Genomic DNA, 24,753 nt, shown 5'->3' on the forward strand with positions numbered 1-24,753 from the left:
CGTTACAACTATGGGATTTTGTATTCGGTTCTTGTAGATTTTACAAGGACGGATCACACTCGGCGCTTGCGCGTCTCGTGAGATCCGATCTAGCAAAATCCACTCGAGCCGAATATAGCATCCCAGATCGAGCTACTGTTATGATAACCCTATTATAATGTTTTATAGTTAGTAATAGACCGAAATGTCATAACAAATAAAACGTTTGTTATAAAGCATTAAGGTTTTGGAAGTACATGTGTCTGGGATATGCTTTTATCAAGCTTGCTTACCATTTGAATATTTGAAGATTAAAGGGGTATGTATACAGATTTTTTTGTCATTTCTTACCCAAAATTCAGATTTTACATTCGCTTATAGCTCAAGTTAATAAAAAGAAAAAAGTATTTAAATCGTTAATATCATTTCTAAAGTACTCATTTGCATTCAATACCATATCGCAGTACTGTCAGAGTAATCGACCAACGGTTTGAACTATTTAAAGGGGAAGGAATGTCTAACCATAGGTTGATTGTGTATGAATGCCGTTGCTTAGCAGAAAAATATAATTATGGCTGTTTGAAATATAGGAAAATGGCTTCTCATTGAGGCAGCAATTTTAGCGGGGGGGGGGGGGGGGGTTCACGTCATTTTGACCCTGCTGAATTATTCATTTAGTAAGTGCCCTATCGATGAAACTGAATTTTTTACGGGTGATACAAGGCCTGGTACATTTTTTCATTCAGTTGGAAAAAAGTAGAGACATCTTACACCACTTAAAAATATGGTTTAGATAAGGAAACAAAATGGCTGCCGTTTTGGGTGAAAAAACTGAAATTTCTTTGCCTTTTTATGCCGATTTAGAACGTTCTTCTGCTGCCTTTAAGACTTAAGAAGACCTTACACCTAGCAGACTGAATGATCGCGAGAGCGACGTTGTCTTTATCTTTGAAATTCGTTCCAAATTTCTGACCATCCAATATGGAATACAAATTGTATCTAATACGGAAATGTATTGTACGGTGACACGTTTCTAATACTAATCGCTGACTAGAAGAGAAGAATATGTAAAGAATAATCAATGATACAGATCAGACTCTTTATTATAAAATTTTCTCTGTTCTAGATTACAGTTGCAGACGAACAACAATATGATGATGCATTTACGATACAGACAGTAGACCCTGCTTTGGAGAATATCTTCAGTTTCATGGCAGGGATGGTGCCATTTTTACAGAAACTTCTACAAGACGTAAGCTGTCTGAATCCCCCTAGACAACTTGGGGTTAAAACTGACCCAATCCCTTGTCACTTTAAACCATTGGCAAAAAAAGTTTGGCCATTATCTTTTAGCAGTTAAAACGAGCATATCACACATGTTCTGTTACATTCTTAAAAAATCCCCAGTTTCTGTCAATTCACTATCTTGTGGAAATGAGAAGGATGGAGATGGGTTTCTAGCATCCAGTGCCTATGAATTCCTACAGTCACATTATAGTTGGTTAGTACCTTCTTTTCATCAATCAATCGTTTTGTCTTGTGAAATTGAAGATGCAAGTAATTGAGATACCCAATTTGTAATCTGCAACAAGTGCATTTTTGTTATGGTTCTCAAGTATGCTGGGGGACATTTCTAAATTAATGTCAATTCTCTTTCGACTGCTTATCTTTCTGTACATGTACATGTACTTGTGCAGTCAGTGAGGTAGGTAGGTAGGTAGATAGATAGATAGATAGATAGATAGATAGATAGATAGATATATGGTTCGTTAGTAGGTATAGATAGAGAGAGAGAGAGAGCGAGAGAGAGAGAGAGAGAGAGAGAGGGAGATTTCATACTTTTTAATTTTAAGGGGCGGCCAAGAATGTTATTTTAAACATTTTCTATTTTTAGAAAAAGGATGACGTTCAATTTGATAAAGAGATGTCACTTGACGCAACAACGGTAAGTCAATGGAATATCACGGTATTAAGAATTCCTTTAGGTAAATTTTCATGAAAAGTAGTGAATTTGAAAATACATTAAAAAGAATATAAATGAAATAACATGAAATAACTGGAAACCGCAATAGGCCTTCTTTTGCTTGTAATGTGTGGCATATTACTGATAAGTAAGAATTGCTTTCCTTAATTTTGTTATCGTTATTTTTTAAAGTCTCACTGCAAGAATTGTTGACTCAATGCAATTGAAGAAATCTATGAGGTTATAGTTGAATACACAGAACCAATAAAATATGAATAATATTATGTTAAGTTTATAAGTCTTGATTGAGATATATTAAATCATGGTGATGCACGGTGAACCAGGCTTTTAAAAATTCATATGAGCCGCGCCATGGGAAAACCAACATAGTGGCTCTGCGACCAGCATGGATCCAGATCAACCTGCGCATCCGCGCAGTCTGGTCAGGATCCATGCTGTTCGCTAACGGTTTCTCTAATTCCAATAGGCTTTGAAAGCGAACAGCATGGATCCTGACCAGACTGCGCGGATGCGCAGGCTGGTCTGGATCCATGCTGGTCGCAAAGCCAATATGTTGGTTTTCTCATGGCGCGGCTCATATGAGTTTTTGATTGTGAACGGGAACAGATTGTATAGTAGTAATTTGCTGTAAGCTCAAAAAAGCACAACATAGTCAGGATGAACTATTAAGACCACTTACCGTTCATCGCCGCGTCAATTTTTAAATATCTCGTCATTTTTTGGAAGATAATGAAACTTGGCGTGGTTGTTCTGTTGATGGTCCTTTTCTTTGTTCACAAAAATGAATTTTGTGCAGTACTCTGGTTGCCGTAACAAAGGAAAGAAAATACTAACCAGATTTCAAAATAATTTCTCAGCAATGTTCTGTATATATTATATGTAAATAGTGAAAACTTTAAGTATCTTCTATGAAGAAACTACGGACCAAATCCTAAAATAGTCCACACAAATCTCCCCTGGATGACCATCTACCAAGGGTTTTGAATAATTGCCATTCGCCTATAGCATGGTCGCCTAAGGGCGTGGTCACTTTTTCCTAGATGTATATAGTAGAAAGTTTTTTTTCAGATATTGCCAGCATGATTTCAAAAATATTTCACTCAAATGTTCTTGGGGTGACATTTTATCAAGACTGTTCAAGTCGATATTTTGACTAAATATCTTGCCTTTTTGTTCGTAAATTTTGATCGTCTGTTACTGTTTGCTACTTTTATTGACTCTTAGATAGTAAAAATGTAACGTGGATACATCTACCTTCACATCCATTAATTGTACTCAGCATGTAGGAACTTTAACAAAAAATATCATACATTGATGTATAACCTGTCCTAGCCACTAGAGCTACTGCAAACTACAAACTGTATCCTGCATATCTATATCTGCATTTACGTGTATAGAATATCTGGTGATTGGGACTCAAATTACCCAAGGTTGAAATCTTCCAGATTTGAAATATTCTAAGTTCGAATACTACCTTGTCACCTTCTGTGACCTCTCCTGAAAATCTGGAGCTACCAAGGTACCCGACATTAGTCATGTAGGGTATTGGCTATATTTTCCCACCATATGAGCTCAAACATGGCCGGAAACCGTCCAGACATAAACATCGTAAAAACACGTTGCCCTTTCATTTTATACAAACCTCTATGGCCACCCGAGGGCTACAGAATGTACCTAATATTGGCCAGGATCTATACATCTACCATACTGAAGAACTGGATAAAAACTGATACTATTGTCTTCCCTTGTTTATTAAGATCAACGCTGTGCATAGTTGTCTCCCTTCCACCGTCTAACTCAATAAACAGATCAATATCGGATAATTTAGCGAGGAGCGCAGACGACATGCGTCGGCTATTTCCGATTAACACCTACGGGGAATATACTATGGTAGTTAGAAACTTGAAATTTCGTATAAGGATCTCGCAATTTCGACTGAGTATCTCAAACTTTGACTGAGTAACTTAAAATTTCGACATTGTATCTCGAAACTTCGAGTGTAATAAAAAACATACATGTAGAACTAATGCTCAACCGTACCGCTGAGGACCGTGGAAATTTTCATTATATCCATATTGTGAAAAATTAGAACATCTTCTCTTCAAAAACGTCTGGCCATATTTCAAAATCATATCACAGTTACATTCTTTGGGTGACAATTTGCCTGATTGTTTAGATATTTTTTTATCTTTATAATTTGAACTTTCATGCCCGATTTTAAATAATTTCACATAAACGTGGGTCATCCCTTTACCAAAAACATGGCTGCCAGAAATAATTATTTAAATAATGTAGCCATTTATTAAATAATATTTAAAAAAAAAACTCGAAACAACATTTTCTCCTAAACCGCTTTACCGATTTTGAAATAATTTGACAGAAATGTTTCTTGAGTGACTGTCTACTAAGATTGTTCATATTATGCAGATTTGTAATACAGCCAATTTGCTGGCTTATTGGCGAAATTGTCTCCCTTGAAAACAGGTTATCGGGTATATCGATTAGCCTTTATCGGTCAATTTACGCCTATTGAAATATAGAAGGAGAAAAACTTTAACACATCAAATGACATCAAAAGCATCATCTGACAATATTTATTAAGTTATTGAAGTAATCTGCAATATTTGCACTTTCTTTCAATATAATTTTTAATAAAATAAAATATGATCTTCTTGCTTCCCGAAGCGTTTGAAATAAGTAACTAATTTTGATCCCGAGTCCATTGATTTCTGTAGGAAATGACAGATTTTAAGCTTTACATGGTCTTTTAGAATGATTTATTCTTATATTTATAATCATCTCACAACATTTATTAAGTTATTGAAGTAAACTAGAAAAGTTAATCTTTCTTTCAATGAGTTTATTTTTAAATTACTTTTATGTCTTCTTGCTTCCCTAAACGTTTGAATATCACTGATTTTACTAATTTGGAAAATTTTGCCCGTCACAGTACACGTGTACAGATGACACCGGATAAACTGAATTAGCTAGACATGTGTGTCAATCTAATTCCGTGTTTAATGTCATTACTTTGCCAGATTAAATAAAAATAAAGTTATTTGAAATTAAGTGTTTAAATAAAAATATTCCATTTTTTAATTCATTTAATACCATTTTCACAACTAGAATTATTTATTGCATTAAAACGTATTAACATAAAGTTGATTAACATACAGAACTACATGTTCATATTTAAACTTGAATATTGTACATGTAAATATAACAAGTCCATTGGGTCGGGTGTAAATTTCATGTTTCTTGTTTGTAAGTATTATAATATTGTTGTTAAAAATTTCTTATCTTATCTTTTTGTAATGATTATATATGTATGATAAAGTCAAATAACGTGGTTGACAATAAGTTAACCGAATGCTGACATATTTCTGTTTATTACCGTTACTAATTGGATTAGTGTCTGTTTGTCTGACATGCCCCGCGGCCTAAAGGGACAATTATTACGGCTCTTGCATAAACGCTTTAAAGTTAAAACCTAAATTATGGATATGGAGTTATAAATTTTAATAATTTATCTTACAGTTCAAAATCCAAATTCACATTATTGTAAAGTAAAATGTATTTACAGGCCACGGATCCATAATATTTAAAAACTTTTTTAAATTGAAAAGACACATTTTCAAGGAGACCCGAAATACACATATATTTCGCCCTCATAAAAATATTTTAAAAATTAAAGGGACTATCCTCCAGATCGTTCGACAACAAGAAAAAATACTTTTATAGATATCTGGAAATAAATGCTATATTTCTTAAGAAGGCTTTAAAACTTAATTACTGACAAAGTTTAACTATATATTACGGAAATACTTGAGAATTTGCTGTTTTTCTACTTTATATGATGAAAATCGAAAAGCGATTGTAACGCATTACTCAAGGTAAACTGTCTCGATTATAAGAAAATCTATATTTTGAAGTCATAATTCACTTATTCCGCTACAGCGCTATTGGTTTCGACGAAATATTTTAGACACAAAAACACATCTAGTATTAACAAACTTCAATTTGAGAGAATGATTATTTTTAGCCAAATCTGGAGGTGATTAAATACATATTTTAAAAATACGTTGAGTAATGGGAATTATATGCTTCCTGACAATTTTTAAACAAATTCCAGATTATCATTCAAAATCACCAATTTGAAGAAATAAGAATGTTATGTATATCAGGTAATAAACATGTACGTCGATCTAATTCCGTCTTTGTCAAATTTGGTTAAAACTGTTATTTTAAATTACATGTTTGAATATTTATGATTCACATATATTTTGCCCTTAAAAGATATAACCAAAAGTTTAAATACATATCTAAAATGGGAATATCCTTCCTGGCTCTCAATTTTGAAACAAAAACCCGATTATCATTCAAAATCCCCAATTTGAGGAATACACTGCAAATTGCCTCGGGCAAGGTATAAACTCCGCTTGTGTAAAAAGTTTCACCCCTAATTAACAAAACCAGTGTAAGGTCAAGATTATCAAGATAAGAGAGATTAACAAATGTCGATACTCGCGTTAAGATGGTATAAAGGGAAACAACCAAATTTAACCGATCTGGCTTAATAATCAAGGGACAATACTCTTCAAAACACGGTCTCATTTCTGGACATGATGGCTGTCAGAGCTATAGTATGCCATGTCATATCCTCCTAAACTGCTGATCAGATTTTGAGATAATTTCACAGTTTTTGTCAAAACCAAACACTGGCTGCCGGATAGAAGTGGGCGGGTTTAGTTTTCCCTATATGGCTGAATGGGACACTTTGAAAATCTTTTCGTCTAAATCTGCTTTAAGAATAATTCTAATATGACTACGCAATGCTTAAATCATCACAACAATATTATCGACGTGATATTTAGCGCCATGTACGTATCGAGAAATAGCGCTTTCAAATTTGATCAAATATTTTACTTTAAAACACGTTTAAAACGAAATGTCACATAGCACAACAATCTTAATTAATTTACACACACAGAGTTGGCAATTCGCTGTGCAGAATAATTCGCCATTATTTGCGCTCTAATTGAACTATTCCGCAAGACGTATTACCATTTCCGGTCCAGGCGTATATAAACAAAGGAGCGTGACGACCTACCATTTGGCGCCATACATCCGCGAAGAAACAGTTCTATCACATTTGATCTAAATTTTACAATAAAAGACGTATTAGAATCGAAATAATTTATAGCAAAACCGTGTTTTAACACTAATTATACACTTCGGCGGTTATACGTCGTACGAAATAATTCACCCGGGCTACGCCCTCGTGAAATTATTACGCTCGACGTATAACCGCCCATCTTGTATAAATGGTGTTAAAACACTGTTTTGCTATAAATTATATCTTAAATATTTGTGCTCATCTTAATACATGGGGACCCAGTAAAACATTGGTTATATATAAATCAATTAAATGAAAGATCTGTGTATTCAACGCCATGCGGTGAATAGAATAGTTGTAATCTATCACATGTGTTTTGAAAATAAACGGTCTCGAGTATTCAGTTTTTGGGTAGCTGATTGGGCAATAGCTAAACTAGTGATAAAATATATTTTTTGTGATTTTTGATTTCTGTATTTGGCTGCACAAATTTGTGAGTTCAAAGCAGGGGCGAGAGAAAAAAAATAGTAGACTTAAACTTCATAGTTTTGGTTTCAGGCTTTGACCGAGATGTGTGAGTTTATGATGGTAGATAGGGAACCAATCAAACAGAGGCAGAAACTAATGAGAAACCTCAGGATTGTAGAACTTCTTGTCAATTTGCTCAAATGTCCACTAACGGCACATAATCACTAGTAAGTATAGATTAACACCTGGAATTGTTTGCAAACGACAGGGATGGTTTTCATGAGAATTGTCTGTACAGGATTATCAATAACAAAGATCCCTATCTTGATATAAGACAGTCAATCCATTTAAAGTTTCTGTTATTTTCGTTTCGGTCTACAGATAATAACAGGTCAGGTAAAGCAATTCTTCCATTCGTAGTGTTATGACTAATTATTACACCAGTACATCAGATGTGTAATAGCCTCCCGACAGGACCAACAGAACCATGAAGGCTTTTATTGAGTAGCGTTACTCATTTCAACTCCCTACTGTCCCTATGGGTAAGTTCACGTCGGTGCTCTTGGGAAGGGGAAGCTGTTGTGTAAACGATGCTTATTCCCACCAGTAAAGTAACTGACCAATCAAAAATTGGGCCCTGGAAATATGTAAAACATTTTTACCCTGCACATTGAGCGCTGTGATGAAAAGCAAGGAACCAGTAAACCCTACCTCGCCGTGGAGTTTGCAGAGTTCAGCTCTTCAACAGGGAAGGTACGATTGGTGTTCTAACTTATACTGTTCAAGTAGGTTATCACGTATAGAGTCGGTCTCTACTCTACCCTAGCTAGAGCTTCGGTGTGAACTTACCCTATATTTTCTCCTCTGCTTATACTGTTAAGTGATAAATTATTCTCATTTTTCTCACGCGCTGTGCTTGAACGCACATACCCGTTGTTAAAGCCTTTGTTGAAGAAATGCGTAGGAATTTATGCTTTGTTAATAAAACGGAATCCGTTACATAATTTACAGCTACATGTCTGGTATTTTCCGTGTTGTCTACAAAGTCCTTCACACCTACTTGTTGGGACGGTCACGAAAGAACAAACTTTACATTGCAAGATACATAGATTTCTTCCGGACACAGTTTGAGATCAAAGAGGTAATATACACCCCAGCAACGTTGAAATGCTGGACCAATATCGGCATACCGATATCCATTTATGATATTGGTCCGACATTCAATCAGTATCAGACATCAACTTCTTACCGATATAATGTCGGTAACAGTATCAGACCGATATAAAGTCAACTCAGAAATATTGATTTAGTATTGATGATGTTTAAACACATGTCGGTTCAAAATACAGTGTATACGCTTGATATTTAATGCTTGCTTGGACTTGTGAGTAAAGGGAGACGCCTTCATAGTTATTGTGTTATTTTAAACTTAGAAAGCCTTATTGAAAAAATGAAATAATAACAAATCGATTAAGTAAATACCATTTATTTACAAAGCTGTCAATGACATGTAGTCTGTACATTGTTTTGATGGCGGAGGAATACCCAAGTGTGCCCCTTTGGACATTATTTCAGGCACGGGCGGACATCTGGGTGAGACAAGTGACCTTCCGTAAGCCAGCTTACTGGCTTCCCGAACCTCTGAACTTCAGCGTCTGATTGGTTGTTTCTAAGCGCAAACTGACCAAAAATAGCTGCATTCTAACACTCGCTCCAAACAATTATGTTTATAACCATAGACCCTAGTCTTCTTTCGTAATATTTCAGGGAGATGCTGGCTTGAATGCTGTGCACGTGGTTATGGAGTCTCTACGAGATAATAGGAAAATTGTTGACTTGATAACAGAGGACCACATAAATAAATTTGTTGAGCTTTTACTGCTCGAAAAGAACTATCGCTACCTTGACCTGCTTAGTGTTCTATGTGTCTGTGCGGGCGTATCTATTTCCATCAACCAGAATCTTATCACCAACTCCTGGTTGATCACAAATAGATTGGTAAAATAGACTCATAATTGTTTTTCTTACGTACTGGAAAAGGTTTCCTGTGTATTCACCATGCTTGTATGACTTTTGTGCTATAAATGTTTGCCGTGAATTCGAAGTTTATGAATGAATGTGTAAAAAAGCGCTTATCAGAAAGTAATAAGTATTATGTCTCCCACCACACAGTGGTGTGGGAGACATATTGATTTACTCCTCTGTGTGTGTTGTGTGTCTGTCTGTCTGTCTGTCACAAAGCTTGTCCGCAATCTAAGCCGAACATTTCTCATCCGATCTTCACCAAACTTGAACAAAATGTGTTTGAACATAAGACCTTGGCCATGTTCGATAACTAACCAAAGACACTTCGGAATTATGGCCCTTGAATGTAATTATCAACAACTACCGGCGCATCATTGTAGACTGGTTACTCCACTCCACTACCGCCGAACAGCATTGTAGACCGGCGCAGCATTGTAGACCAGTTACCACCACCGACACAGCATTGTAGACCAGTTACTTCAACATCTGAATACCAATAGGCAGTGGTGGAGACATGCGCTTTTCTCAAAAGCACCTCTAGTTTTTTTTATCTATTTTTTATTTTTCTACATTTTTTCTGAATCGCCTTTACCACAAGTGAAAATTTTAAAGATGGTGTGTCTATTTGTCATATTTTCTGCATTAAAACAACTCTCCTAAACATGAATTGAAATACATTTGCAATATGAATAAAAGATAGTAAAGAAATGTAAATTTAGTAACTTTGATCGTTTCAGAAATGTGTGTTTCAAACAAAATTGGAGAAGACTTCTGGCTCTGATCGCAAGGTGTACGTGTCAACAAACAACGGGCAGTCTTGGATAGATCTCGTCACGTTTTCGGGCGTGGGTATTTTTTCCGTTTCTGCGTGTTAATTTTAACCTTAAAAGTAAACCGTGCTAAAGAACCCAAAGAGCAATATCATACGCAATAGTCTGCACTTAGAATAAACCAGTGTAACCATTTTATCACAGTTTTTTTTTTCACAACTGTTTTTTTATCACTTGAATTTATTGAAACTGTTCTGAATGTTTTTCAGAAAGGGGCTAATGTTTGTGATATAATGAAAATAGAGGAAAATTCTTGTGTAATAGTCATGTGAATTTCATGGTCATGCGATATTTGTTAAACAACATTAATTAATGTATCGTTTGTTTGTGAATGTAATCGCTACGGATAGTTTGCTAAGAGTGGAATAGAAACTTTTTCTTTTTTAACAATCTCTAACGGTTTAAATCTATTATAAAAAGCTATGAAATGCTGATGTAAGAAACGAATTCCGGAAAAAATTGTATGTTTGACGTGGTCAGTTGTTAAAGAGAAAACACGACTTATTTTCTTGAAACAGTTATGAAATTAAAAATCTGTACAGTGAATATATACGTTAGTTGACTTCAAACATTTTAATCCTCTTCTTAAGAATACATTATCTGAGGCCTCTAATAGTTCTTAATATAACAAACACGGGCTTCAGGTTCATAAAATATAAAAACACAAAGTCTATGTACGAGTGACCGCTTACGGCTGCCACACGATTCTTAAATACTGTTGTTGTGATATTTGATAAAATCTATACGAAGATCATTTGTTAGTACAGAACTCAAACAATCAAAACAATAGCAGACTCGGGTTTGACTGAGTATGTTCAAAAGGGGTAATGAAATGTACAACAGCCCTCATGCCCCTTAGTCACACAGTAGATATGTGTTACATCAATTTTGTTTTTACATTGTAGAGAAATAGGGAATCAGAGGAGTACCTGTTTTTCGAGAGCCAGTTGAAACTGTTTGGATATCTTGCACGGGTATGTACAATAATGTATTCATTCAGTTGAATTAACATAGAAATATTAGTTCAATTCAGCCAACCCTTTCCAAAGTACTTTGGCTTAAGGATGTACCTTTTTTTTCAGGATATCGGCCATTTTGAAAATTGTTTCTTCGAATATTTCTTTCTAACAAAATTTATGCCAAAATTTAATGCTAAATAATTAAAATATAGCTAATAATTAACTATTTGACCGAACAGATTCTACTTGTTACGAAAAAAATATTTCTCCCTTATTTTTGGCTGGAATTTGCCTAAAATTGATGTAAGATGAAAACTGCGGTAAGGGTGGTTAATTTCAAATATTTATTAAAGTAGATCAGGTTTGGTTCTGATATTTTTCTGACTGATATATATATCGATAAGATACAACTGTAATAAAAGTTTTCAACATAACACGTTATGTTATCTAGGAAGTATAAATTAAAACAAAAAGAACTAAAAATGTCAAAATTCACCAAGTTTTAAAGTTTTTTTCCTAAATATTTCGCTTAGATGCATTGTGACCCCGACATTTTTTTTCCATTTTGAAGGATTTGTATGTGCCATTAAAACAGTAAAGTATTTTTAAAATCTTAACGGCAGATTTATTTTTTGGTTTAAATATGTTTTTTTCCAAAAAAAACGTGGGTGGGGTAATTATGCCAACATGTGTTTTGTTTGTTTGTGTGTTTTATGGTTGTGACTTTGTCTTTTCTGTCGTTCGTCTACATGTTATATAACTCTTTATAGTAACTTTTATATCGTGATGTACACCACTGTTTGCTGTATGTCTTGTATTATATAACATTTATGTCATGATGGGCTTTTAAGCCTAAATGATTTGCAATAAAATTGTCTTGTCTTGTCTTGTCTTGTGAAAATGAAAGAGATTTGTTTGTGATATTTATGCTTATATAGTACTGATATCACCTTGTATTCACAGTAACCTGTAAGACCTGAAATCCCTATAACATAAAATGGGATATTATATGTTTTATAAAATACCCCCATTTTTTCAATTTTACTTAATTTCAGAAATGCTTAAGCGGTGGGTGAAGAAAATGCTCTATAAAATAAAAACGAGTGCGGTGACCTGTGCTTTTTCTGCCCTTATTTGTCATAGATATAGAGAATATTAGTTTACTGGCTTCCTTAATTTAAGTTTATCCGCCAAGTTGGAGAAAGGTTCATCCACCCCGAGGCTTGCCGAGGGGGATAAACGTTTCGAAGACGAGGCGGATAAATTTAAGTTAAGAAAGACAGTAACCTAATATGCTATTTATCCTGCAGTCAATAAAATCTGTGGATAACATATATTTGTTTAAAAAATGTTTTTCGATACAAAATAATCTACGCAGAATTTTACTCATTTGGTAATTCCTATGACCTTGCTTGATTCAGTTACACACGATTCCTTACAACAAAACATTATTCCTTACCTCATGCTTTGCCTTCTGTGTTAAATCATAGGTGCAACAGGGCATTCGTGTACAAAACAAGCAAAGTGCTTTTGACTTGGATAAAATACAGCCGAAAACCACGCTAGAGATGAATTCAAATGCCCGCTGTCTCTTCCTTAAATTTACTCCATTTCTGTGCAAGACAATGTGAGGTAAATGAAATTCCTTTCACCACGAATGGTTCAGATTTTAAATATTACAATAAACGACTGCTTAAAACTGGTTATATATCTAAATTTCTAACTTGAAATGTGAGATTGCCACAATATACAAAGTCAGGGTCGATTTACTCGGACTTAAAAACCGTCACCGTACCATTCCGTATTGAGGTGTACTAGGATAGCATAAAATAATTTTTGATTTTTTGGTTATAATGCAGTAATTCGGTCCAAAATGTGCTTCCGTGGTGTAGTCGAAAGAAGTCCCTAATAAATAGATCCTAATTTTTCCATTTTTCGCGCATTTGCGCGTAAATCGGGGGCCAAATGGGCATTATTTCACTCGTGGAATGAATTTTACATAAAATAGGACACGTTTCATGCTAATACTCGCATGTTTTCGAGTTGTTTACTTGAAAACGAAAGTAGGGTGTTTGTTCTGCGGACCGCTTTCTGAAATGCGGCAATATGAGGGTACCTGACTTCAGTTGACTTGCATTTCACTGCATACTATTCAACACCCCTTTTTCTTTGCGTTTTCTTGAAGCAAATGTATGGATATCTTGTGGAAAATAGGTCTACGACGGAGTGAAAATCTAGAAACTGTAACAAAATTGGTCTGAAGTAGCTGAATTTTATATGAAACAAAGAACAAATTCTTTTTTTGGTATATAGCCTTTTAACGTGGCTGTTCTCATAACACTATAAAATGTTTGAGATTCGATTTCTTGACCCAGTTTACACTGCCTATGGTACATATATTTGAAAAAGTAGTCCGCCAGTTGTATTGACAGTATAAACCTCTATTGACTGAATAAACCCCAAATTTACCCGGCAGACAGATATCGGCCTGATAAATGCGTAGTGGTAGGATAAACAAATATTCTTCACACGGAGTATGAAAAAAAATCATAACGGTTGAAAATATTTGTTCCTACATCCTTAACACTAGAGTAGATACTTCATTCTGAGTGTTCTTTGTGCTACAGGAGCTTTCCTGGAGACTGCAACTTTACGGAAAAATTCCTTGTTTGAGTGTTTTGTTGTACCACATATTTTATATACCTATCTTGCGAGATTAATAATATCTGTAATGTGTTTACGAATCGGATAGAAATATTCGTCCCGAGGGCACCTGCGCATTGGGCGGTAATGATTCAAAATACGTTATTTTACGGCAAAAACATACCGTTACGCTACAAACGATAAAACTAAAGTGAAACTTTGTTATTTTGCGTCACTGAAACGTCATGACGTCACTTCTGCTTACGGACGTTAACTTCCCGCGCTTTGTGTACATACTCTACTATAAGAAAGAGTGCTACAAAAAAGTGTTTCTATTTGCTTTATTTCTTCTATTATTTGTAAAATACGATATGCAAGAAAAATAATCTGGCAGAATAAAAAGCTTATATGTATACGATATGCAAGTAAAAATATCTGTCAGAATAAAACGTTTATATGTATACGGTATGCAAGAAAAATAATCTGTCAGAATAAAAAGCTTATATGTAAACAATATGCAAGAAAAAATGTCTGTCAGAATAAAAAGCTTATATGTATACGATATGCAAGAAAAAAATCTAAATTGGTGCTTGAAATACCTATCAGCAAAGCATTAAATAATGTAATTCTTAGGTATCACCTTGTTTTCAAAAAAATAATGATCCGTTCAATTTAATAAGCTTTTTCACAATCATTCTGTTGTTCAAGGTCAGACAGACTAAAGTTCATTATAAAAAGCATTTGCATACCTTCATGTCACAGCCAAAATAACAACAATATATTTACGAAAGACTACCTCGCGTGAGAGGAAACATATAGATGAAAAATTTGTTAAGGTCAACATTCCCTGATCTATGATCACCAAAGAGTGCCTCACATGAGAGGAAAAATTTACAGCAAACATTTACAGCAAACATTAGTTAAGGTCAGCATCGCCTGATTAGTGTTCACTTAGGACTATCTCACATGAGAGGAAACATTTACATTAACCATTGTCTGGTCAGTGCTCACTAAGGAATACTTCACATAAGACAAAACATTTACATTAAACATTAGTTAAGGTCGACATTACCTGATCAATGTTCACCAAACGCTACTTCACATGAGACGAAACATTAAAATTTTATATTAAACATAAGTTAAGGTCAACATTACCTGATCAGTGTTCACGAAGAACTACTTTACATGAGAGGAAACATTTACATTAAACATTAGTTAAGGTCAACATTACCTGATCAGTGCTCACTAAGGAATACCTTACATGAGAAGAAACATTTACATTAAACATTAGTTAAGGTCAACATTACCTGATCAGTGTTCACCAAGGACTACCTTACATAAGAGGAAATATTTACATTAAACATTAGTTAAGGTCAACATTACCTGATCAGTGCTCACTAAGGAATACCTTACATGAGAAGAAACATTTACATTAAACATAAGTTAAGGTCAACATTACCTGATCAGTGTTCAGGAAGATCTACCTTACATGAGAAGAAACATTTACATTAAACATTACTTAAGGTCAACATTACCTGATCAGTATTCACCAAGGACTACCTTACATGAGAGGAAACATTTACATTAAACATTGGTTAAGGTCAACATTACCTGATCAGTGTTCACCAAGGACTACCTTACATGAGAGGAAACATTTACATAAAACATTACTTAAGGTCAACATTACCTGATCAGTGCTCACCAAGGACTACCTTACATGAGAGGAAACAATTACATTAAACATTACTTAAGGTCAACATTACCTGATCAATACCTTACATGAGAGGAAACATTTACATTAAACATTGGTTAAGGTCAACATTACCTGATCAGTGTTCACCAAGGACTACCTTACATGAGAGGAAACATTTACATTAAACATTAGTTAAGGTCAACATTACCTGATCAGTGTTCACCAAGGACTACCTTACATGAGAGGAAACATTTACATTAAACATTACTTAAGGTCAACATTACCTGATCAGTGTTCACCAAGGAATACCTTACATGAGAGGAAACATTTACATTAAACATTACTTAAGGTCAACATTACCTCATCAGTGTTCACCAAACATTACCTCATATGAGAGGAAACATTTACATTTAACATTAGTTAAGGTCAACATTACCTGATCAGTGTTCACCAAGGACTACCTTACATGAGAGGAAACATTTACATAAAACATTACTTAAGGTCAACATTACCTGATCAGTGTTCACCAAAGACTACCTTACATGAGAGGAAACAATTACATTAAACATTACTTAAGGTCAACATTACCTGATCAATACCTTACATGAGAGGAAACATTTACATTAAACATTAGTTAAGGTCAACATTACCTGATCAGTGCTCACTAAGGAATACCTTACATGAGAAGAAACATTTACATTAAACATAAGTTAAGGTCAACATTACCTGATCAGTGTTCAGGAAGATCTACCTTACATGAGAAGAAACATTTACATTAAACATTACTTAAGGTCAACATTACCTGATCAGTATTCACCAAGGACTACCTTACATGAGAGGAAACATTTACATTAAACATTGGTTAAGGTCAACATTACCTGATCAGTGTTCACCAAGGACTACCTTACATGAGAGGAAACATTTACATAAAACATTACTTAAGGTCAACATTACCTGATCAGTGTTCACCAAGGACTACCTTACATGAGAGGAAACAATTACATTAAACATTACTTAAGGTCAACATTACCTGATCAATACCTTACATGAGAGGAAACATTTACATTAAACATTGGTTAAGGTCAACATTACCTGATCAGTGTTCACCAAGGACTACCTTACATGAGAGGAAACATTTACATTAAACATTAGTTAAGGTCAACATTACCTGATCAGTGTTCACCAAGGACTACCTTACATGAGAGGAAACATTTACATTAAACATTACTTAAGGTCAACATTACCTGATCAGTGTTCACCAAGGAATACCTTACATGAGAGGAAACATTTACATTAAACATTACTTAAGGTCAACATTACCTCATCAGTGTTCATCAAACATTACCTCATATGAGAGGAAACATTTACATTTAACATTAGTTAAGGTCAACATTACCTGATCAGTGTTCAGGAAGGACTACCTTACATGAGAGGAAATATTTACATTAAACATTACTTAAGGTCAACATTACCTGATCAGTGCTCACTAAGGAATACCTTACATGAGAGGAAACATTTACATTAAACATAAGTTAAGGTCAACATTACCTGATCAGTGTTCAGGAAGGACTACCTTACATGAGAGGAAACATTTACATTAAACATTAGTTAAGGTCAACATTACCTGATCAGTGTTCACCAAGGACTGCCTTACATGAGAGGAAACATTTACATTAAACATTAGTTAAGGTCAACATTACCTGATCAGTGTTCACCAAGGACTACCTTACATGAGAGGAAACATTTACATTAAACATTACTTAAGGTCAACATTACCTCATCAGTGTTCACCAAACATTACCTCATATGAGAGGAAACATTTACATTTAACATTAGTTAAGGTCAACATTACCTGATCAGTGTTCACAAAGGAATACCTTACATGAGAGGAAACATTTACATTAAACATAAGTTAAGTTCAACACTGCCTGACCAGTGTCCACTAAGGACTACCTTACACGAGAGGAAACATTTACATTAAACATTAGTTAAGGTCAACATTACCTGATCAGTGTTCACCAAGGAATACCTCATATGAGAGGAAACATTTACATTAAATATTAGTTAAGGTCAATATTACCTGATCAGTGTTCACCAAGGACTTCCTTACATGAGAGGAAACATTTACATAAAACATTAGTTAAGGTTAACATTACCTGATCAGTGCTCACTAAGGAATACCTTACATGAGAGGAAACATTTACATTAAACATAAGTTAAGGTCAACATTACCTGATCAGTGTTCACCAAGGACTACCTTACATGAGAGGAAACATTTACATTAAACATTGCTTAAGGTCAACATTACCTGATCAGTACTCACTAAGGAATACCTTACATGAGAGGAAACATTTACATTAAACATTGGTTAAGGTCAACATTACCTGATCAGTGTTCACCAAGGACTACCTTACATAAGAGAAAACATTTACATTAAACATTACTTAAGGTCAACATTACCTGATCAGTACTCACTAAGGAATACCTTACATGAGAGGAAACATTTACATTAAACATAAGTTAAGGTCAACATTACCTGATCATTGTTCACCAAGGACTACCTTACATGAGAGGAAACATTTACATTAAACATTACTTAAGGTCAACATTACCTGATCAGTACTCACTAAGGAATACCTTACATGAGAGGAAACATTTACATTAAACATTGGTTAAGGTCAACATTACCTGATCAGTGTTCACCAAACATCACCTCATTATGAGAGGAAACATTTACATTAAACTTTACTTAAGTTCAACATTGCCTGACCAGTGTCCACTAAGGACTACCTTACACGAGAGGAAACATTTACATTAAGCACTGGTCAAGATGAATATTCTATGATTTCATGACCAAAATGACAAAATAAATCTGTGAGTACCAAGTATTACCTCAAATTGGAGAAAGAAGTTGCATAAAATATAAACATACGTTAGTTTCATTTATTTAAGAGCTAATGGAAATGTTATATCACTAATCACTTACGATTAAGCCAAGAATGGTAGGAAGCATTTATGATTAAGCGTTAATATTGAGGTTAATATTCTTTCATTTCAGGGGCAGAATGACATTGCAATATCTGTGATCACCAAGGACTATCTCACATGGAAGGAACTATTTGCATGCCTTAGTGATGAACAGCTACCAGAACAGCTTCGCGCCATGTGCTGCGATCTCATCATAAGTGATATTTATTCTAATAGAAATAAATAGAAATCATCCTTATACTTTATTATGTTACTAGTGTTGGAAATTGAAAATGATACGTTGTATGTGTATAAAACGTCGCGATTGTAAAGGATTATATTTAGATGGCCAGATATGACTAACTGCCCAACTTGGCCAGTTAAACCAGTCACGTGTTGCTATGTAGATATAAAAGTTTTAATAACTGGTACAAACTTTTGAAAACTTACATGTTGTCTTTTTGGCATTCGGATGTATGTATTCCTCCTCATGTTGACTCAGATGAAGTAATATAATGATTATATTGAATTCGATTATAATTTGCAATTTTGACTCGATGTCATATTAATCCTTCCGGAATAACTAATGTAGCTAATACACAATATTTTTTTAAGAATAAATGGAAAAAAAGATTGCTTTTGCAAACATTCATGGACCAGAAACTACTTAGAGACACGAACTGACATTTTAGCGTACTGCGTTTTGATTCCATGGATACTTTTCAGGTACATTATTGCCAAAGTATTTTTTCTTTAATTGCAGCGCTGTTTGTTGATATCGCTGGAAACCGCTCAGTTTTGGATAGAGTAAAGCTGTGTTATGTTTTCGACGAGATAAAAAATGATGAGGTAACCTTTAAATCTCGCGTTAAATCTTTGATGGGATAAATATCGATGAGGTAACCATTATAGTTACTCATTAAATCTTTGATGGGATAAATATCGACGAGGTAACCATTATAGTCACTCATTAAATCTTTGGTGGGATAAATATCGACGAGGTAACCATTATATACACTCATTAAATCTTTGATGGGATAAATATTGACGAGGTAACCATTATAGTCACTCATTAAATCTTTGATGGGATAAATATTGACGAGGTTACCATTATAGTCACTCATTAAATCTTTAATGGGATAAATATTGACGAGGTTACCATTACAGTCACTCATTAAATCTTTAATGGGATAAATATTGACGCATTACAGTCACTCATTAAATCTTTAATGGGATAAATATTGACGAGGTAACCATTAGGACCTATAATCACTTATTTAATCTTTAATGGGATAGATATTGACGAGGTTACCATTACAGTCACTCATTTAATCTTTAAGGGGATAAGTAATGACGAGGTTACGTTTATAGTCACTCATTAAATTTTTGATGTTATAAAGTATATATGAACGTACACACTTTTCAAGAAATTAATTTCCCAGTCGTAAGCTTTACATTCGCTTACCAAATATTTCATGAAATGAATTGTATATTGGCATATACATATTTCATGAAATTTATTTTACTCAGGTAAACGTTATGATTAATTAGTCATGTGATAAATCTACGAAGCCCTGGAGGGAAAATTGATTTCCGTACTTCCCACTTCTCACTTCTAACTTTTGCACTTCTCACTTCCAACTTCTTGACTTCCTACTTCCTACTTCTAACTTCCGCACTTCTGACTTCTAACTTCCACACTTCTGACTTCCAACTTCCTAACTTTCGACTTCTGATTTCCAACTTCCACACTTCTTACTTCCGACTTCTTGACTTCCTACTTCCTACTTCTAACTTCCGCACTTCTGACTTCTAACTTCCGCACTTCTAACTTCCAACATCCTGACTTTCGACTTCTGATTTCCAACTTCCACACTTCTTACTTCCGACTTTTTGACTTCTTACTTCCCTCACTAACTTCCGCACTTCTGACTTCTAACTTCCTGACTTTCGACTTCTGATTTCAAACTTTCCCTCTTTGGAAGTAACAAGTGTGGAAGTTTGAAGTCGGAAGTCGAAAGTCAGTATTGAACAGTACCCATTTCAGGAATGCAGTCTTGACGGGGTAAACTATACATTCACTTACTTAACGTATAATTCCTGATATAAATTTGATGTTTACCTATTCACATTAATTTTCATGAAATAAATTTTCTTGCGGTAACTTTACATTCACTTAAAGATCTTAAATGAAATAAATTCTGTTTTAACTTTAACACCCTTCCTGAAATAGTATTTTAAATAGTATACATTTTACATTTACTTGAAACACATTACATTTACGTACTAAACATTATGAATTGTGCTGCGTTAAACATAGCATGAGCTCACACCGCAACAAGCATCAAAGTGTTTACCAAACAGTGCACTTTGAAAAAATTTATCGACGAAGTAATAGAAATTGAAAGGTACATAATTATGTAATACCTTCTAATGAAATATATATTCTATATTAAGGAGTCACGGATTCTCTTGAGTAACAGTATATCAAGTAAACTACTTCCCACAACTTAGAAAAGAAGACTGTATAATCAGGAATAACAAATTTTGTGTGAGTAACGAGCGTTGAGAAACCTACAAATACCTCTCATAACCATAATTTGGATTCTATGTTCAGGAATATGACGTTCTTATGAACAACAGCCAGAAAGAAGCATACAAATTCTTCCCATAACTATAACTATAACTTTTATTCTATACTCAAGAATCGCAAGTTAACGTAAACAACAGACAGTCAGAAACATACAAATACTTCCCACATACCCAGAAATCTAAGCCAATTTGCTGGCTTATTGGCGAAATTGGCTCCCTTGAAAACAGCTTATCGAGTGTATCGATTAACCATTATCGGTCGATTTACGCCTATTGAAATACAGAAGGGGAAAAACTTTAACACATCAAAGTAACTATGATTTATATTCTATATTCAGGAATCGGAAGTTCTCGTGCAGAACACTGACTCAGAAACATACAAACACTTTCCTAAACTCAGCAGATGGATAGCAGACTTCTTGAGCAAAAATACAGAAATGACAGCTTCGAATATTGGAAACAATATCCTCATCAAACAGGTATGGAATTTTGAGACCGTCAAACAAGTAGGTATGTTTAGAGCCCATCAAACAGGTATGGAATTTAAAGGCCATCAAACAGGTATGAATTTAAAGACCATCAAACAGGTATGGAATTTAAAGACTATCAAACAGGTATGAAATTTAGAGACTACAAAATATCTTAACTGTGTAACTTTAGCCACAGCTATATAAATGTTGTAGATGTACTATGCACGCATGAAAATTACTGATTCTACAATGTATAATAAATGTTGTAGATGTATTATGCACGCATGAATATTACTGACTCTACAGTGTAAAATAAATGTTGTAGATTTATTATGCACGCATGAATATTACTGATTCTGTGTAAAATCAATGTTGTAGATGTATTATGCACGCATGAATACACGCATGAATGCTAATGATTCTACAGTATAAAATCATGTTGTAGATGTATTATGCACTCATGAATATTACTAATTCTACACTATAAAATATATGTTGTAGATGTATTATGCATGAATATTACTAAATATACAGTATAAATTAAATGTTGAACATATATTATGCTTATATGTTACAAGCAAACCTATGCTTAAGACTAACTAGCTCTAAATAAACGAACTTATATCCCATTCAAACATTTGTAAAGTTATTAAACCTGTATGTAAATACCTCCTTCAGATAAGTAAATCTATGAAGGGTCTTTAGGTAAAATTGCATTTATTTTGCATTTACGTCAAATAGGCTCACTTATTTTCTTACACAACACACATGATTTGGCACTGAATGTGTTATATGAGACTTAATACATCACTAGAAATTACAATGAATATTTTATGTAGTTGTTTCTGTTATAAAACAATGTATGCCACGTAGTAGCACAAAATGGCAAGTCAACATTGTTGGTGTTGAGACTAGTGTATTGTCTAGTAACAGTTGGATTCTATCATTGTAGATATTGAGACTAAAGTATTGTCTAGTAACAGTTGGATTCTATCATTGCAGGTGTTGAGACTAATGTATTGTCAGGTATACTTTGGATTCTACCATTTCAGGTGCTGAGACTAATGTATTGCCAGGTATCATTTGGATTCTATCATTGTAGATTTTGAGACTGAAGTATTGTCAGGTATCATTTGGATTCTATCATTGCAGATGTTGAGACTAATGTATTGTCAGGTATCATTTGGATTCTACCATTGTAGGTATTGAGACTAGTGTATTGCCTGGTATCATTTGGATTCTACAGAAAGCGCGGCGACATCAAGAAACTCCTGGGCCCCCTCATGTTACTACTGGATGGACGACATGACAAACCTTATCCAAATGTAGAAGGTATGGTGTGTAAGTGCTACTTAAAAGCTGATGGAACTTTAAATTCTTTACAATTTTTATTCTTTATGAAATGAGTTAAAATGTATATTGTCTAATTCTTACTTCATCAGTTAGTAAATCTTTGTTGCCTCATGAGATGCACGTGAGACTTGTGCATTTTACGAGGAGTTGTTTTCGGAAGAGTGCTTTATAGCGCCATGTAATCCACACCCTTCGCTTTTCTACCGCCATTTGTGACCAGTTTGATTTTTTTCTAAAGACTTGCCATTTTTCAATGTTCAGTCCGCCCGTGCCGAAGACTCCTGGGCCAGTTGTTCGAAACTTTAACAGGCGATTAAGCTAACGGTCGGTTAACTTTTAGAGTTACATTTCGACATTTTAGAAGACTTAGTGAAACCTATTATAATTTAAGAATTATAAACATTAAAATGTCTTTACAGTAAAATTAAAACATCCTACTAGTGGTTCCCTTCATGCCTTATATTTTGAATCAAAATTTAACAGGCCGTTAGTTTAACAGCCGGTTAATGTTTCGAACAACTGGGCCCTGAACTATATTCCAAGTCTTGACCATATTCTCCAGTCTAAGTATTTCATCATGCATTTCTACTTTCTAGGTTCATCAGCTTTTACTTTTACATTATTTCTTGTTATGCCCCCTTCGAAGAAGGCGGGGTGTATTGTTTTTCAGATGTCGGTCGGTATGTCAGTCGGTCCGTAGACCATTCGGTTTCCGGATGATAACTCAAGAACGCTTGGGCCTAGGTTCATGCAATTTGATAGCAAGTTGGTCATGACCAGCAGATGACCGCTGTTGATTTTGAGGTCAGTATGTAAAAGGTCAAGGTCACAGTGATCCGGAACAGTTAAACCATTTCCGGACATTAACTTAAAACGCTTGGGCCTAGGATCACGAAACTTAATAGGGAGTTGATCATGACCAGCAGATGACCGCCCGCTATTGATGTTGAGGGCAGTAGTCAAAGGGCAAGGTCACAGTGATCCGGAACAGTTAAACCCTTTCCGGACGATAACGTGAGAACGCTTGGGCCTAGGATCACGAAACATAATAGGGAGGTTGATCATGACCAGCAGATGACCGCCCGCTATTGATTTGAGGTCAGTAGGTCAAAGGTCAAGGTCACAGTGACCCGGAACAGTTAAACCGTTTCCGGAGGATAACTTGAGAACGCTTAGGCCTAGGATCACGAAACATAATAGAGAGGTTGATCATGACCAGCAGATGACCCCTATTGATTTTGAGAGCAGTAGGTCAAAGGTCAAGGTCACATTGACCCAGAACAGCAGAACTTTCTTTGCCAAATAACTAGAGAATGCTTTAGTCTAAGATCACATTTGATACGGAGGTCACTTATGACTGGTAAATGACCCATAATTATGGATTTGAGGTCAGTACGTCAAACGTCCAGTGCACAGTGACCAAATAATTTCTGTTCCTTGTGTAATTACTGAATGCATCAAGGGGGGCATTTCGTGTTCTACGAGCTCTTGTTACTAATAAATATACTGAAAATTTCTAAATTTGCTCAACTGAGACATCGATAAGAAATACTGTGAAATCATTTTTATTCGCGTAGGACGAATTTTCGCGTATTTCGCGCTAGGACCTATGCGCGAATTTAAGACCGCGCTAATATTATTTTTTTTATTATATTTCCCCTTTCTAAAATTGAA

At 34.7% G+C, this 24,753-nt stretch overlaps 1 protein-coding gene across 5 annotated transcripts in view; it reads left to right on the forward strand.

The window, feature by feature from the left end:
• The window catches only part of LOC123555928 (inositol 1,4,5-trisphosphate receptor type 3-like), a 125,864-nt gene that overhangs the window by 34,999 nt on the left and 66,112 nt on the right, over nucleotides 1–24,753 (forward strand). For 4 of the 5 annotated variants that reach the window (XR_008371689.1, XM_053548126.1, XM_053548125.1 and 1 more), the window contains exons 14-24: nucleotides 1,106–1,231; nucleotides 1,874–1,924; nucleotides 7,638–7,774; nucleotides 8,559–8,688; nucleotides 9,315–9,545; nucleotides 10,310–10,417; nucleotides 11,308–11,376; nucleotides 18,756–18,882; nucleotides 19,428–19,513; nucleotides 21,595–21,735; nucleotides 22,929–23,058. Coding sequence is in view for 4 of the 5 variants with exons in the window: in XM_053548126.1 (XP_053404101.1) it covers nucleotides 1,106–1,231; nucleotides 1,874–1,924; nucleotides 7,638–7,774; nucleotides 8,559–8,688; nucleotides 9,315–9,545; nucleotides 10,310–10,417; nucleotides 11,308–11,376; nucleotides 18,756–18,882; nucleotides 19,428–19,513; nucleotides 21,595–21,735; nucleotides 22,929–23,058 (1,336 nt within the window). In the remaining variant the exon portion in view is untranslated. Of the gene's footprint in view, nucleotides 1–1,105; nucleotides 1,232–1,269; nucleotides 1,481–1,873; nucleotides 1,925–7,637; nucleotides 7,775–8,558; nucleotides 8,689–9,314; nucleotides 9,546–10,309; nucleotides 10,418–11,307; nucleotides 11,377–18,755; nucleotides 18,883–19,427; nucleotides 19,514–21,594; nucleotides 21,736–22,928; nucleotides 23,059–24,753 lie in introns of those variants that run through there. The other variant, XM_053548127.1, reaches the window with a different exon arrangement.

The sequence above is a fragment of the Mercenaria mercenaria genome, chromosome 7 (genome assembly GCF_021730395.1).
Source record: "Mercenaria mercenaria strain notata chromosome 7, MADL_Memer_1, whole genome shotgun sequence".
Lineage (NCBI taxonomy): Eukaryota > Metazoa > Mollusca > Bivalvia > Venerida > Veneridae > Mercenaria > Mercenaria mercenaria.